Source organism: Gavialis gangeticus, unplaced genomic scaffold (assembly GCF_001723915.1).
Source record: "Gavialis gangeticus isolate Ggan-Ray unplaced genomic scaffold, GavGan_comp1, whole genome shotgun sequence".
Classification (NCBI taxonomy): Eukaryota; Metazoa; Chordata; order Crocodylia; family Gavialidae; genus Gavialis; species Gavialis gangeticus.
In genome coordinates this window covers 3,602,021-3,616,796 of record NW_017728973.1, presented here as the reverse complement: position 1 = coordinate 3,616,796, position 14,776 = coordinate 3,602,021, and the positions used below count along the sequence as shown (strand labels likewise).

The 14,776-nt window shown below is 41.7% G+C and overlaps 1 protein-coding gene across 1 annotated transcript in view; it reads right to left on the bottom strand.

The window, feature by feature from the left end:
- Window positions 1-1,320: 1,320 nt before the first annotated feature.
- Window positions 1,321-14,776, bottom strand: part of KRT20 (keratin 20) — a 19,237-nt gene continuing 5,781 nt past the window's right edge. The window contains 7 exon segments of the mRNA XM_019506649.1: window positions 1,321-1,800; window positions 5,380-5,385; window positions 6,090-6,345; window positions 6,511-6,636; window positions 6,731-6,892; window positions 9,083-9,239; window positions 9,584-9,666. Of these exon segments, the coding sequence (XP_019362194.1) occupies window positions 1,703-1,800; window positions 5,380-5,385; window positions 6,090-6,345; window positions 6,511-6,636; window positions 6,731-6,892; window positions 9,083-9,239; window positions 9,584-9,666 (888 nt within the window). The 3' untranslated portion in view covers window positions 1,321-1,702.

The following is a 14,776-nucleotide window of genomic DNA, read 5'->3' as shown; positions in this document are numbered from 1 at the left end:
GCTCTGCCACATCTGTTTCCCCTTGCTGCAGCAGGGATGGGGATCAGGGCTGAGGGTAACTGCAGGCAGCTGGCTGTTCCAAGGGGCAGAGACTTGCAGCCAGTGGCAGGAGGCTGGGTCACAAAGAATGGCATACATTGCGGAAAGGTTGTTGCCCCCTGGTTTAACATGTTGTGTGATATGAATCAAGTGAATGACTGGAAAAAACAGGCAGGCATCAAAACAGGGATCAACACTGTATATACTATAAGAATGCAAGATAGGAATGCACCACAAATTACTGAAGTACAAAGAGAAAGAAAGAGAGATTTAATAATACTTTAAACTACAGAGAAGGCATAGCCTGTTAAATCATTTTTATTTCCATGCTCACTCTTATTTATGAACTTTTAGGATAAATATTCTGCTTCTACATACTAGTTCATATTCCTGAAAATTGCCTGTTAATTATTCTTAGAAAAATCATAATAAGCAGAATAGAATATGCATCCTATTAAAATAATAAAATATTAAAATCAATCCTTTTGATTAACAATTCAAACATGAGATTTGGAGCCAAGTATGTAGCATCTACCAGTACTCCAAATATGTTACTTCTTTTTGTTAATAGAAAGAGTATGCACTATCTATATAAAATCATTTAACTTAGTATATATTTATTCAGATTTTTATTTTTTACCTTTTATGATGTTGTAAAATGACACTTTATTTACTGGATAATAATTATTTTTACTCAGTTTATGTAAAGCTCCATTACGATGGAAATTGAAATTCAGCTGAAAATGTTCACGACCAGCATTTTAGAACTTTTTTTTTAGTTATAAAAGATCAATTTAAATGTACAGGATACATAAGAGAAAAAGATAACCAAAACACATTTTTCTTTTAAAACTAATTGATATATTAAACAAGGAAAGCACACTATTATCTGTAACTGTGAATTGAACTGATTGTTTTTTATTCATGTCCTTTAAAGTTTTAGAAGAATCTTGTTTTTATTCATAGCCCAGAAAAGGAAAACATGCTTCCCAGCCTTTTTAGTTCTTAGTCTGTTTCTGAACTTTGAATTAAAGAGACACTAAGCTGAACTAGTAGGAAAAATATACAGAAAACTCCTGCTCTTGCAGAAAAGACTGATTCTTTTCAGGACTTCAACAAACTATGGTTCCTGTTTCAAGATTTAAGGTTCTTCAAAAATTTTACAGCATAAAATATCATTCAAATATTTTCTAAATGAAATTCAAGTGGTAGGCTGCCAAATATCTATTTTAATATTAAGCTAATTTAATTTTAAAAATAAAATCAATTTCATTTAAATTAAAAAGTCTGATATCTAAAGTAAAATTAATGACCAATTTCTAGCTACCCTAGAATTAATTATGGATTTCTGTATAACATTATAGTATACACCTTATCTCAAATACTGGATAGCCCTCATTCTTTAAGAAACTTGGCAGTCACCTTGTAAATAAAAAGGTTTTAACAGATATTTGTGCTTTGTAACTTAGGGATGCAAATCTTCTTAAAAATTATTATGATTAATAGACAAAAACAAAGGAAAAGCAGATTTTCCGAGTGTATAACCTGGGGATTTTTCAGCCTCCCATTGACTTCAGGGGGACCTGGTTTGGACTGTTTGTTTAATCATATAATTGTTGCCATCAGTCTGAGAAGCTTGGAGGCACATACTTCCTGCTGCCACTTAAATCTTCTCTTCAATCTCTTTAACTTTGGAAGAGACAACTTTGCCGTCAACCACCTCCTCAACAACTGTCTTGATTTTTCTAATTTTATTTATTTCTGGAAATAAAATGAGACAAAGTTAATTGAAAGCATTGCATATTAAAACAGTAATCAATGTTAATATTTTCTTCGCTAGCACTTCCTTTTGATGTTTGAAGTACATATGAAAAGAAAAGAGGTTAAATAACTTACCGTGTATAGTTTTGTCCTTAAATTTAAAATCAGCTTTATAAAGGAAAATGTCATTTATTGTAATATGTTAGATGCCGAGTTTTGGCTTAGGGTATAAATGGATTGGAGCTTTGCTGTAGCCCTGGTGGTCCAGGAAATATGTTAAGAACAAGAGGTTTTGGTGATATCTTTTATAGAATCATAGAAAATGAGGGTTGGAAGGAATCCCCTAGCCCAACCCCCTGCTCAAAGCTAAATCATTCCAGCCAGGTCTTCAAACTCGAAAAGAAAGCACTAGTGAAGAAAATGTCCTTCCCACACAAAGGGGAGGCCCAGATGGTTGCTGCCCCTGCCCCTGCCCCTGCCCCTGCCCCTGCCCCTGCCCCTGCCCCTGCCCCTGCCCCTGCCCCTGCCCCTGCCCCTGCCCCTGCCCCTGCCCCTGCCCCTGCCCCTGCCCCTGCCCCTGCCCCTGCCCCTGCCCCTGCCCCTGCCCCTGCCCCTGCCCCTGCCCCTGCCCCTGCCCCTGCCCCTGCCCCTGCCCCTGCCCCTGCCCCTGCCCCTGCCCCTGCCCCTGCCCCTGCCCCTGCCCCTGCCCCTGCCCCTGCCCCTGCCCCTGCCCCTGCCCCTGCCCCTGCCCCTGCCCCTGCCCCTGCCCCTGCCCCTGCCCCTGCCCCTGCCCCTCATGGTGAATTGGCTGAGAGGGCTTCTTGTTGTGCGGCCCTGCCCCCTCCACCAATCAGCAGCAAGGGACAGAGCCACATGATGGACAGCCCTCACAGACAATCAGTGGTGAGGGGCGGGGCCACTGGGACTCTTTGGCCAATCAGAGGTTGGGCGGGGGGGAGTGCCACTATGATCAGTCCGCAAAAATGGCAGCCAGCCCCAGTGATCTCCCTGTGAAATCAGCCGGCTGCCTCCTTGAGTTAGGTAGACTTCTAAAAATAGATCAGCAGCAGGAGGCATCAGTTTCACAAGTGTATATTTGCAGAGGCAGCATTTTCAAAAAACAGTTTGGTTCAGAGGATCTTTCTTTCCTGGTTTGTATAATATAGCTTCTCTATTCACTGAACACCTACATTACCCTTAACTTTATCCTGAACTTTGGGTTGAGTTAGACTTTCTTCCTACTGACCATTTTGTGGCTTCAGTTCAGCACAGCCAGTTTAGGCTTAAGGAGCTTTAAATAGGAACATTTTAGTTCACTGAAGGTGTGTCTACATGAGATGCTTTAAGGTGCATTAGCCTAAATTTAAGGTGCATTAGGTCACACGTCTACATGTGCATGCCCTTAATGTGCATTTAAAGTGGCATTTTGGGGCTAATCATGCCTAAATTTGATACAGGGTTCCCTCACTTTATGCGGGTTCTGTATGTGTGAATTTGCTCTTATGCAATGAGTCTTGTTATACCAAAAATTTGTTATACATGAGATAGATTCACTCTTATGCAATCGGTGCAGTGGAAGCTTACAGTCAGCTGCTTTGTGCAGTGTATTGTGGGAGTGACAGACACCAAATATAGTCTCCTGTGTGGATCTGCGCTCTTCACTCGTTATCTGTGACACGTGTTTCTGTAGTTGCTATCCCCATTATGATAGTGCCCTGTGCTTGTGTATACTGTCTGCTGTTGGTAAGTACCAAAAATGTCTTGTAAAAGTGGTAGAAATGGGTCTGGGGGTCAGTACAATTGAGGTCTTGGAATGTACCCCTATTCGTTACATTGTAAAATGGGTTCCCTTTATGTGAATTTGAGTTATGCGCAGTTTTCCAGGAATGCATGTACAGCATAAAGCAAGGGAAACCTGTACCTGCTAATGTAGGTATCAAATTTAGGCGTGAATAGTTAAAGCACATTAATGCATGTGTAGATGCGTTTAAAGTGCATTAACAGTCTGTGTGTGGAATGACTTGGGACTAATTTTAGTCCCAAGTCAGTCCACACACAGCGTTAATGTGTTTTAATGCCGGCACATGTAGATGCCTGCCTAAACCCGCTTAATGCATGTTAAGTTAATGCTTATTACATTTAGGCATGCTTAAATGCACCTGTAGACACGCATTGAGGGTTACATATTCATTCAGCTGAACCGGCAGTTTTGCCATAAGATTTCCACTGAGTGCGTATCTGCTTCTGAGCAAATATTTTAAATCAGCCTAATCAATTTATAGCATTCTAATTAGCAGCAATCAAATATAAAAAATATTAAAATAAAACTTTAGATGACATACCTTTCTCATACGCTTCTTTAGATACCTCTGATTGATAACTTCTGTTAAAAATATGAATAGAATATGCCTTGTAAATATATGGTATTTATTACATTGAAGAAATTGGGTTAGAATGTTGCTGTAGCCATGATAGTTCAGGAAATGTATGACAGGCAAGAGTTTTTCTTGTGATATCTTTTATTGCATAAACTGTATAGTTGGGAGCGAGATTTGGCAAATTGAGACCATATTGCCCTTGTTCAGATCTTAGGGAGAAGCAGACGCAGCTGCAGACTCCTTTGTATCCACTATTTATGAAATATGGACAGCAGAGTGACATAGCTTGCAGACCCTCTCACAAAGGCTAGGGACAGACATTAGACATAAACTGATTTAAGTAATCAGAAACTGGTTTAAACCTGTAACAGAACATAAATTCAGTGCACATAAACCAGTTTCAAAATGGCTGAAATTTGTTTAAGATAAATATGATTGAATGTAGATCAGTCTTAACTGATTTGGGTCAAACCAGTTTACGCACTGTCTGTCCCAGACCCCTGCTAGATTTAAGTTAAACCAGAGTCCTCCAGCAACCCAGATGCTTTCCAGCCCTGGGCTGGGCTGTGCTCTCTGCTCCAGAAAACAGGCCTGGCTCCACCCCTCTGCTCCCTAGCCAAAGCTCTAGTGGAGACTGCAGGCACAGCAGAGTCTGCCTGGCTCCCCCCGCTTGCCACTCCCTGCTCAAGCAGGGATTCCCCCTCCCTTGCTCCCTTCCAGCTCTCACACCACAGACCCCAGCCTCATGGACCCTAGGCATGTGGTAAGCTAGCTAATACTGAGAGGTGTCTGTGTGTGTGCATCTCCAATTTCACTGGGACAGGCAGACAGAACAGTGTCCGCTTAGGTCTTTTTGGAGCTAATCAACAGGTCAGCTGGTAATGTCTCTCCATTCCTTCCTTGGAAAAAGCTGTTTAAGAAGAGCTTGAACTAATGAGAAAGGCTTTTGTTTTGTTAACGGGCTGATAAATGCTGTGTTATCAGCCCCCTGCTGGCTCCCTCGACTTTCAGGTTTGCAGACAGTATGAAGAAGCAGGGAAAGGGAAAATGAAAAGCTCAGTATCATCAACAGATGCATGCACTGCACACCCCACTTTGCCTTAGAATGCTAGCTCAGGGCTGGGGTCTGACAACACTCCTGCCCCTTGAGCAGTGAGTGGAAAAAACCCTGGGACAGTGCAAGGAGAATCAGGGTTTACACCCCTCCCTAATCAGAGTGTCCTGTGGAAGGGAAGGAAGGGCTACTGTAGCGCCCCCCCTAGCTGCTAGCCTGAGCCACTGCAGGCATGTGCCTGTATTTCTTCAGTCCAGAGGGAATGTCTGTTCAGTTGCAAACTGGTTCAACCCAGGCAGGTTAGAGTAACCTGCAAGGATTGAATCAATTCAGGCTCAATTTTTGAGTGTCTGTTCCTAGCCAAAGTGCCAATCTGTCCCCATCTTCACTGCCCATGAAGTTATGAAAAGAGTGGTTAAGGGTTCTTTTGTGCTACCAACCAGGTTGCTTTAGATACTGAATTGTCTATTGCTAGAGTTCAAACTTGGAAAGTTACCATGAATAGCCATGATATTTATAATTGGTAGTTTCACTATTATTGTTGTGGGGGGAAGGGAAGGAGAGAAAGTTATTTTCATTTCTGAAGTTCTAAAAAAATGAGAAAACTAAAACACCTAGAAAATGTTTCTACTTTAGAACACCATACACAATCATTTAACTTGTATGACTTGAATTCAGCTTGGTGTCACCCAGACTGAGACTACCACACCACCAATGGAGTGTTTTTTTGCTTGTTTTTTCTGTTGGGTGCATATGTAAGTCTTCATTTGTCCTCTCTCCTCTTTCCTCTCTTCACTGTGATAGCCGTTACTATATAGAGTATTTGCAACTTTTGCTGACTTCATATAATGGTAAACTGAAAGATAAACTGCATTTGTATTGAGTTCCTCACCCAATATCCTCTCCTTCCAGAAGGCGACGATACGTAGCAATCTCCATCTCCAAACGGGTCTTTACATCTAGGAGAATATTGTATTCATTGCTCTGACGCTCCATGTCATCTCGGACCTGTAGCAGCTGTCCCCCTACATTGCCAATTGCAGCCTGTATCTGGGCTAGCAGTGAACCGTAGCGTGCTTCAGTTTCAGCCAAGGTGTCTTCTAAAGCTTTTTTCTGCAGCCAGTGAAATAATAGAGAACTTTAGGAGTTGTGTTATTCAAGAAGACTTATTTTGTGTTCTAATATTATATTTACATCAAAAGCCCATTAAGTTTTTCTATTTATCTACCTGATTATGTGTTAAGGAGGTTTTTATGTTAAATATTAGTTAAGATTTACCATGCTAAGCTGGGACTGTAGTTCTATCTCCAAGCTCTGCAAGGTCCGCTTCAGTTCTGTGATCTCAGTTTTTTTGGAGTTCAGTTGTTCAGTGTTGACAGCTACTACCTGGTTCAGTTCTTCTGTCTGAAATATCAAGGAGGGAAAGGAAGATGGATTTTAAACCCTGAATGATCTCCTTTCTGAGGTGCCTTCTGATGTTTATGCAGTGAGAGTTTACCTGTCTATCAAACCAGTCTTTGGCCTCCTGACGATTTTTTTGTGCCATGCTTTCATATTGCTGCCTCATGTTTTCCATAATCTTGGCAAGATCAGTACTTGGAGCAGCATCCACTTCTACATTCACTGTGCCACCCAGTTGTTTTTTCAGCCTGTCAACTTCCTTAAGAAAAAGTTTAAAAAATAGAGTTGTAGACCTTCTATAGTAATTAACACCAAATAGGCAAAACATGCAGTCATGTAAATCAGAAATTAAGAAATAAATCAAAATGCATAAAAAATGAAGTCATAAAACTAATTCATAGTTCTTAACTAGCATCTTATCTCAGTGAATCTCAATTGCTTTACTTTATTAGTTATTTCATTTTCACACTCTAGGGTCTGTTTTGCTCACTTCGTAGCAAGGGAAAATGCAAAACAGAAGTTAGGCGATTTCCTTACAGCAGGGGATCAAACCTGTCTGGCTCCACAAGCCGGATGAAGGGTGTGGAGCCAGTCTGCCGGCCAGATTAGGCCTAGAGCCTGGCCCCACATGCCAAATCCAGTGCAGAGCTGGCTTGGTGCAGATATCACATGCAGCGTGCACCCTGGACTTGCCTGCAGATTGCTTCAAGCAGGTGTGCTGGCTCTAGCCCTGCATGCCATGTGTATCACACACTGGCCCCATCATCTACAGGCAGCACTGTGGGCTGGATCATAGGATTCGGTGGGTCAGTTCCAGTCTGTAGGCCACATTTTTGATGCTGCGGCTTTAGAGCTGTACACAGCGCGTCTACATGAGACTCTGACTGTGCAGTAGCCTAATAATACTGAGCAGTAGTGCGTTGCAGCACGGACAGTGCTAATATGTTACTGTGCAGTGTTATTAGGCTACTGCACAGTAGCATCTCTTAAAAAACATTCACTGGCACTACTGTGCAGTAACTCCATTTAGGTCAGGTCCACATGAGCAGATGCATGCCTTTACAGCAGCACAAATAGTACCAGCACAAATTTGTTGCAGCTGGGGGGTAGGGGTGTTGGCCAGAGCACAGGGTGAGGCACCCTGGCCAGCTGCGGAGTGGCATGTGGAGATGGGAGAGCAAGCAGCCCAGGGCTTCCTGCTCCTCCGTCTTCATGTTCTGTGGAGCCCCAGTGCTGAGGCACCTGTCCCCTAGCTAGCTACTCCCTGCCTGGCTGGGGCACAGTGTGCCTCAAGACAGGGGATCACCCAGTCTTGGGTGACACTGGATTGCAGTGTGGGTGACACAGGGCTGCTTCTGTCTCTGTGTGTCTCAGAGTGGGGGCTCTACTGCGGAGCCATGGAGTGGCTGGCTGGGGCACAGGGTACCTTAGCATGGAGGCTCCACATTGTGCAGAGACAGGAGAGCAGGCAGCCCTGGGCTGTCTGATCCCCCATCTCTGCATTTTTCTCAGTGCTTGCCACTTCAGCATGGTTTTTTTCCCCAGCTTTTCTTTTTTTTGCTATTGGGAAATCTGGATAGCAAATTTTGCCCTGGCACTGCAAATTAGCAGCACTGAGCACTGATTTAATGTGCAACTTGTATGGTTTGTGGCTCTGCAAAGAAGTTTGCAGCATCACAAACCACACATGCCTGCATATCTGGATCCAGCCCTACTACACATCTCTTTAGTCCTTGCTTATACAAGTACTAAATAAATGCGCAGTAACCACTCCACAATAGCATCTTATGTAGACACACCCACTGTGAATCAGAGTGTGTGAGAGTCTTGGCTCCCAGTCATCTTTTATATTTAGTGGTGATGGATAAAACCAAAGATCTTCCTTAAAGGAAAACCGTTTCACCTTATTTTCCCAAGCCACAAAGGGTACATCTATACTGCTGCTTATTCCCACCTCCAAACCTACTCACTATCCCTAACCCACTGATCATTCACATTAGAAATCTCTTAGCTTATCCCCCTAGCATCAGTCCAACCTGTCTGCAAAAACTCTTCCAAGCATTGCCAAAGCTGAGCTTTGCCATAGTCAACTCCTCTTGCATCCTGGAGTGTGTTCAATACTCATCAGAGTGCCACAGGTCCTAGCACAGGAAGTATTGTTCCTCTGTAAAGTTCTTATTTTGTGGGGAGCAAAATCCAGGACACGGTTACAGATGCTCTACAGAAGCTATTAGCCACCCTGAATTGACAGGTGCTACTCAAATCAGGGGCCCTATGTAATGCATGGCTTATGAATATCTGTCCTGAAATAATTCAATACTAAGACTTCTTTGTTTCAGAATAGCCATGTCATTTTCTTTATTCCTAATGACGTTTGTGTGTCGAATGTTCTGTGTATCTCAGTGAAGGGGAAAAATGGACTGTAAATAAGTTGGTCTGTTATACTTGCCTCTTCATGGTTTTTCTTGAGGAAAGCCAGCTCTTCAGTCATACCTTCGACCTGTGACTCTAAGTGTGCCTTTGTCAAGGTCAAGTCATCAATGACTTTGAGCAGTCCAGCAGTATCATTTTCTGCCCCTTGTCTGATGGCTAGCTCACTCTCATACCTGGAAAATAAAACTGATTCTGGCATCATCCCAACATAAATGTTTGACCCATTTGCAGTTACCTTTTTCTTAACATTTTGGTGATAAAAGGTTTAATTTGGAATTTTAAGTTCAATAACTTTTTAAAATGCCAACATATCAAATGTTGTCTAAGTAAATATAAAAGGCATGTGTAGAGTCTTTTGTGGGAATGGCATAGATGGGATTTATAGAACGCAGTCATTAAGTCTTACTGTTCAAGTCCATTCATAAAACTCTTCTTTGTTTTCGGACTGAGCTGGCCTTCTGGGAGCTTGAATGTCAAGAGCAGGGAAAGGATCTTATTAAATGCTTGTAGAACTTACTTCATTCTAAAGTCATCAGCAGCTAGCTTGGCATTGTCAATCTGTAAAATGAGCCTGGCATTTTCCAGTTGTGCAGCCCCAATCTGGAAAAGAATAGTTGTTCAGAAAATGATAGATTGGCAGTTGATCTGGAGTTAAACCAAACATATATGTAAATCTTAAATAATATCTCTGTATGACATTGCAAAATATTTAATAAGTCCCAATAATCAGATTGGTCTGTTTTCCAAGGAACCTGTTATATGGCTGTCTGCTCCACTTAGCTTTATGGTGTGGAGACAACCAAATCCAGGCAAAAAGAAGAAATTCCTTAAGCAGTAGGAGGACAGAGTAGGGACTCTTGGGACCTTTCTCCCTTTCCTCGGAACCTGTGTTTAAAGCTTTGTAGGCAGCAAAGCTTGTAAGCATGGAGCCAGGAAAACCAGTTTATATAACCTTAAACTTGGAAGCACTGGAAGATTACAGTGTGATAGCAGAATCATAACTGGCCAGTACTACTGTCTAGGCAGAAGCAGTCAGAGCTGTAGAGGGGGGATGTTGCCTTTTTTGCCACTTCTATTCTGTTGAGCAGACATGTAAACACTAGTTTTTTCGTGGCAGAAATGAAGGTGACATCTCCCTCCTGCAACGGTAAGACTTTGGCTATGGCTCCTACACTGTGCACTGCTGCTGTTGTTTTGCCCTCCCACCCTGCTGGACCTGAAGCTGCTCCAGGGAAGGTGCAGGGTGCAGGGACTGGGAGAGAAGAAATGAACAAGAAAATGAAGAACACTCCTAGTTCCATTCTGGGCTCCAACTCCTCCCTCCCCCACTTGGTAGTGCCTGGGACTTGTGCCCCACTCACTCACCCATTGTTATGCTATTGGGTGGCAGAGAGTGCTGACAGAAGCAAGCAAGAGCACTAGTTCTTATCTCCTTGAGGGAGGGAGTGGAGCTGTGTAGGGAGGTGATGTCATTTTCACAAAATACCAGAGATCCTAAACATTTGGAACATCAAGAGCTACCAGTCGCTGTTTTACAGCGCTATATGCATTGCCTGGCACAAACCAGTTTTCTATGGAGTGGAATGAATTGGTTCTCTATGTTCCCTTCCTGTGAGTTTAAACATGAGAGAGCTATATATAGGTCATAGTTAGATTGGCTCTCTTAGTTGATCCAAAAGCAGACAGATAAGCATTGAAAGTGAGAAATTCTTACTGTATTTCCTGAGCAAATGCCAGGTGGAATAATTAAGGGCCTGAGTTTTGAAAAACTCCAAGCACTTGTGCAGCAGACTGATTTGCATGGTTAAAATATCTACCCCATAATCTGGATGGGTATGCACACAAGGAGTACTGCTGTGCATTCATAAAAATAGGGTATATATTTTCACACTTTCATGCAAATCTGGAAAGCAACTACACACTTCTCAGATGGCATTTCGGAAAAACTGGCTCTAGTTTTGCATCAGGTCTTTGGTATAAGATGTGTGTGATATTATCAGAAGCTCTTTACTTTTGGCTTTTAAACCAAGAAATAAGTGTGTCAGAATAGTTAGAAAGCAGGGAGACCACGTTATCCTTTGACAGCGCTCAATTTTATCTAGAACTGGCTATGTATTTTCCATGAAGTACAGTAGAACGTCAGTTATCCAGAGTAATTAGTGTCACCATCATTCTGGATAATCAGTTTTCCAGATAATCAAACACCACAATATAAAGTGCTGAAATGCACTTTAATTACTGTACAGTACAGCAAATATTTAAAAAAAACCCAGGACTGAATATATAGTACTGGGAAATGTTGTAAAATCTCAAGCACAAGTAAGTAAACAATGCACAGGTGTCGTACCAACAAGTATAACCTGGCTGCTGGCTGTGTTAATACAAAACCTTCCAATTAATTGACTTTCTAACTAATTGACTTCTGGATAATTGATGCTGTACTGTAAATGACAGAAGCATGGCCTGATTAAGAAAAAAGAGTCCCTAAATTTAAACTTCTGTATTTTTCGTTGTGGTCCAAATAGTGTAGTCCTGTCTCTGCAAGGAATACCGAGTGATATTTTGATATTTTTCCTTGTTCCTCTTTATACACTTCAGAACTGGAGTTAGTAGGAAGATAGAACAAGATTTAGGGGTTTGGATTCTGACTTGGAGGACAATGAGAAGGGTAAATGGATTGAAGGGACTTTTTGAAAATGTTTAAGAACAGAAGCCAGCACCATTTTTCATGCCATGGACTGAAACAACTCAGCCTCAGTCTGGCACGGATCAGGTGGCTGAGGCAGCGGGGCAGCCATGGTGGGGTGGGGTTTCCTTATGCCCCTGCTGGAGCCACACAACTGGGAGATGCATCTACATTGCCGCAGCTCCTCCCAGTCCCCTGCTTCCCAGTTGCAGTGCAGCTTCCAGCCACAGGGGATCTGGGCAGTAGTGCAGGCACAGGTTCCCAGTCCTTGGCCCCTGTGCAGCTCCCCTGCAGTTGGAAGCTGTGCCCATGCTACAGTCTTGGGGATGGGGCAGGGTAGGGGGCAAGACACAGCTTCCAGCTCCCCAACCCTGGCACAGCTTCTCACTGCTCAGCCCCAGAGTGGGCATGCACACAGGCATATACTTGCAGCTCCATGGACTGGTTCCAATGTGTCCGTGGGTCAGATCTGACCCACAGGCCATATGTTGCTGACAGCTGCTTAAGAAAATTCAACAGAAAAAAGGAGAGGAGGAAAGAGAGAAAGAATATAAGGAAGAGGAAGGGGATGGTGAAAGAGGGAAGGAGAAAACTAAATTTTGAAAGACAAGAAATGTAATAGAAAACAAAATAGAAAGAAAAATGCAAAGAATGTGAGGGCATGTATATGTGAATGATGTTTCAGTGCGTGTGGATTTCTTGCCTCCGGAGTTCTTTCCTGTCTCAAGACGCTGCTAAATTCTTACTGCTACAGTTCTGTAGATCTCAGATGCAGTTGACGTTTTTTCCTTTCAACTACAGTAGATACCAAAGAGCTGGGGCTTTTGCAGGATTTCCTAGTATAGGATATCCGGTCTCTGCTCCATGAATTATTTATTTTATTATCCAATGATTTTTCTAATGTTAAGTCTATAAAGAGTACAGGGGGTAGGGTCCAAAACCCAGGTCTTCTTGCTCCCAGTAGAGTATCTTAACCTGACTACAGATTCAAGCTTCTTCTCCTTCTGGCTCAATGATTCTTACATTCTTGGTTCCTCAGTGGCCCAGATTCACTTGGAGAGGTGGAGGGTACCCTCTCCCAGAGTGTCGTCTCATCTAGTGATTATGGCACTTTCCTGAGTAATATGGTTTGAATGCCCTCAGGCTGAGAGGGCCTGACATGGGTCTCCCGTTTCCTCAGTGAGTTCTCTGACCACTAGACAATTATATTAGGGGTTCCTAAAGTAGTGCCTCTACATGACCATTTTAAAGTGGTAGTTCTGGGTAGTGGGCTGCATCAAAGGGGCTCCTGTCCTTCATTGAGCTCTTGAGCCACATTTTGGGCACCCTTGGATTATCAGGAAGACTGATGCTGCTGCTGCATTTTAAAATGAATGAGCCCTGTATTGTTAGGACCTGCCCTTAGAAGAGGACTCTGGGCATCAAATCCTGAGTAGACAGAGGCACCTAGCTCATAACTCTGCTTCTGGTACCTACACTTGAAAGAGTGGCAGGAGTTCATCAGACATAGGTCTATCTATTTTATGAAACAACCTTTAAAGGTGCCTGTCTCTGCTCACTAACTATATGGTGAGCATGTATGAACTGTTTCTTTGGATCACCTTTATGAGACTAGGTACCTTATTTTTTCGTGTAGTTAAACATAACCTAAAGGCGAGGAAAATGTCTTTATAGATTTCATCCAAAGTTACTTCCCTCTACCTCTACATTGTACTACATTTAAAAAAAAAAATTTAAAGCAAGTTTTAAACCAGAATCTGTATTTTTGATCTTTTGCTGTCATAGACCATGTTGATGAAATGTGATATTTTTAATTTTGGTAACAAGGGGCACAGTATACAAAACTGACAAACATATTCCATTACTAAACATTTAGCGGTTCAAAAAGAATGTTACTATTTACTCAAAAGCACTATACAAAAATTTAAATAAAATATTTGAATAACAAAAGTGACGAAATGACTGAGTTATGACATAGAAAGGACTTTGACTGTCTATATGCCCTCAATAAATGGTTACTCCCAGGTAACAAAATACTGTTTGTTTACTTTTGTCTATGTGTGACAGAATAAGAGATTAGATTAGATTAACCATAAAAATATAAAGTTAAAGCCTGGAAGTTTGATATGAACCTCACCCCGCATATGCAGTACATAGAGATAATAGAAATGGTATCTCTGATCCACTCCTTTGTAGCTTGATAAATAAAACCTGCAAGTGTAAGTTTTGTAAATGACAGTTTGAGATAAATAAAAAAAAAAAAATTTTACTATTTACTCAAAATTTCCTGCCTCTTGCAGATTTAAATGGCATCCTTGTCACTTTATCTTTTTTTTGGGTCATTTACTGGTACTTAGAAAGAAATTATACTTGTCACTGAGTACTTGTGGATTTTTATTATTATTATACAGGTTATGACATGCACTTTCAACATCTGAAAGGTCTACCTTTGGAGCAATGTTTATTAATATAAAGGTCTTAATGTATACTGTTTGAGTTACAGAGCACTGAGGAAATTATTTTAAAATTGTATATTCCCTTGTTCCATTTATGTGTGGCTCATTAAATGGGGCACTTTATTGGGAGGCAGAAGACATGGGTTCTGTACTAATGTGGCAGGCTCTACAGCCTTGGACAAATGATTTCATTCCTCTGTGCCTCAATTTACCTAGATGAGAAAGAAAAGGTAACTTATGTGGAAAGTACTTTGAAGTCTACAGGTAGAAGGCTATATATGAAAGTTTAAAGTGTTGTTGTTATTTTTTTTCTTAAAAGCACCTAATAGAACCTGTAACAGAAGAATCAAGTCAGTCATTTGACAGATTTTGAACTCTTAGGTTACACACATACATATATATTTTTTGTAGCAAGATAAACTATGCAAAGTTAATTGCCTTACTAGCCAGGCTATAAGGGGACAAAGCTAAATGGTTAATGCTCCATTTCTAATGTTAAAGACAACCAGGGATTGAATAATATATTTTTAACAATTAATTGATTCTCTTCCTTCCCAAATAATCAAAC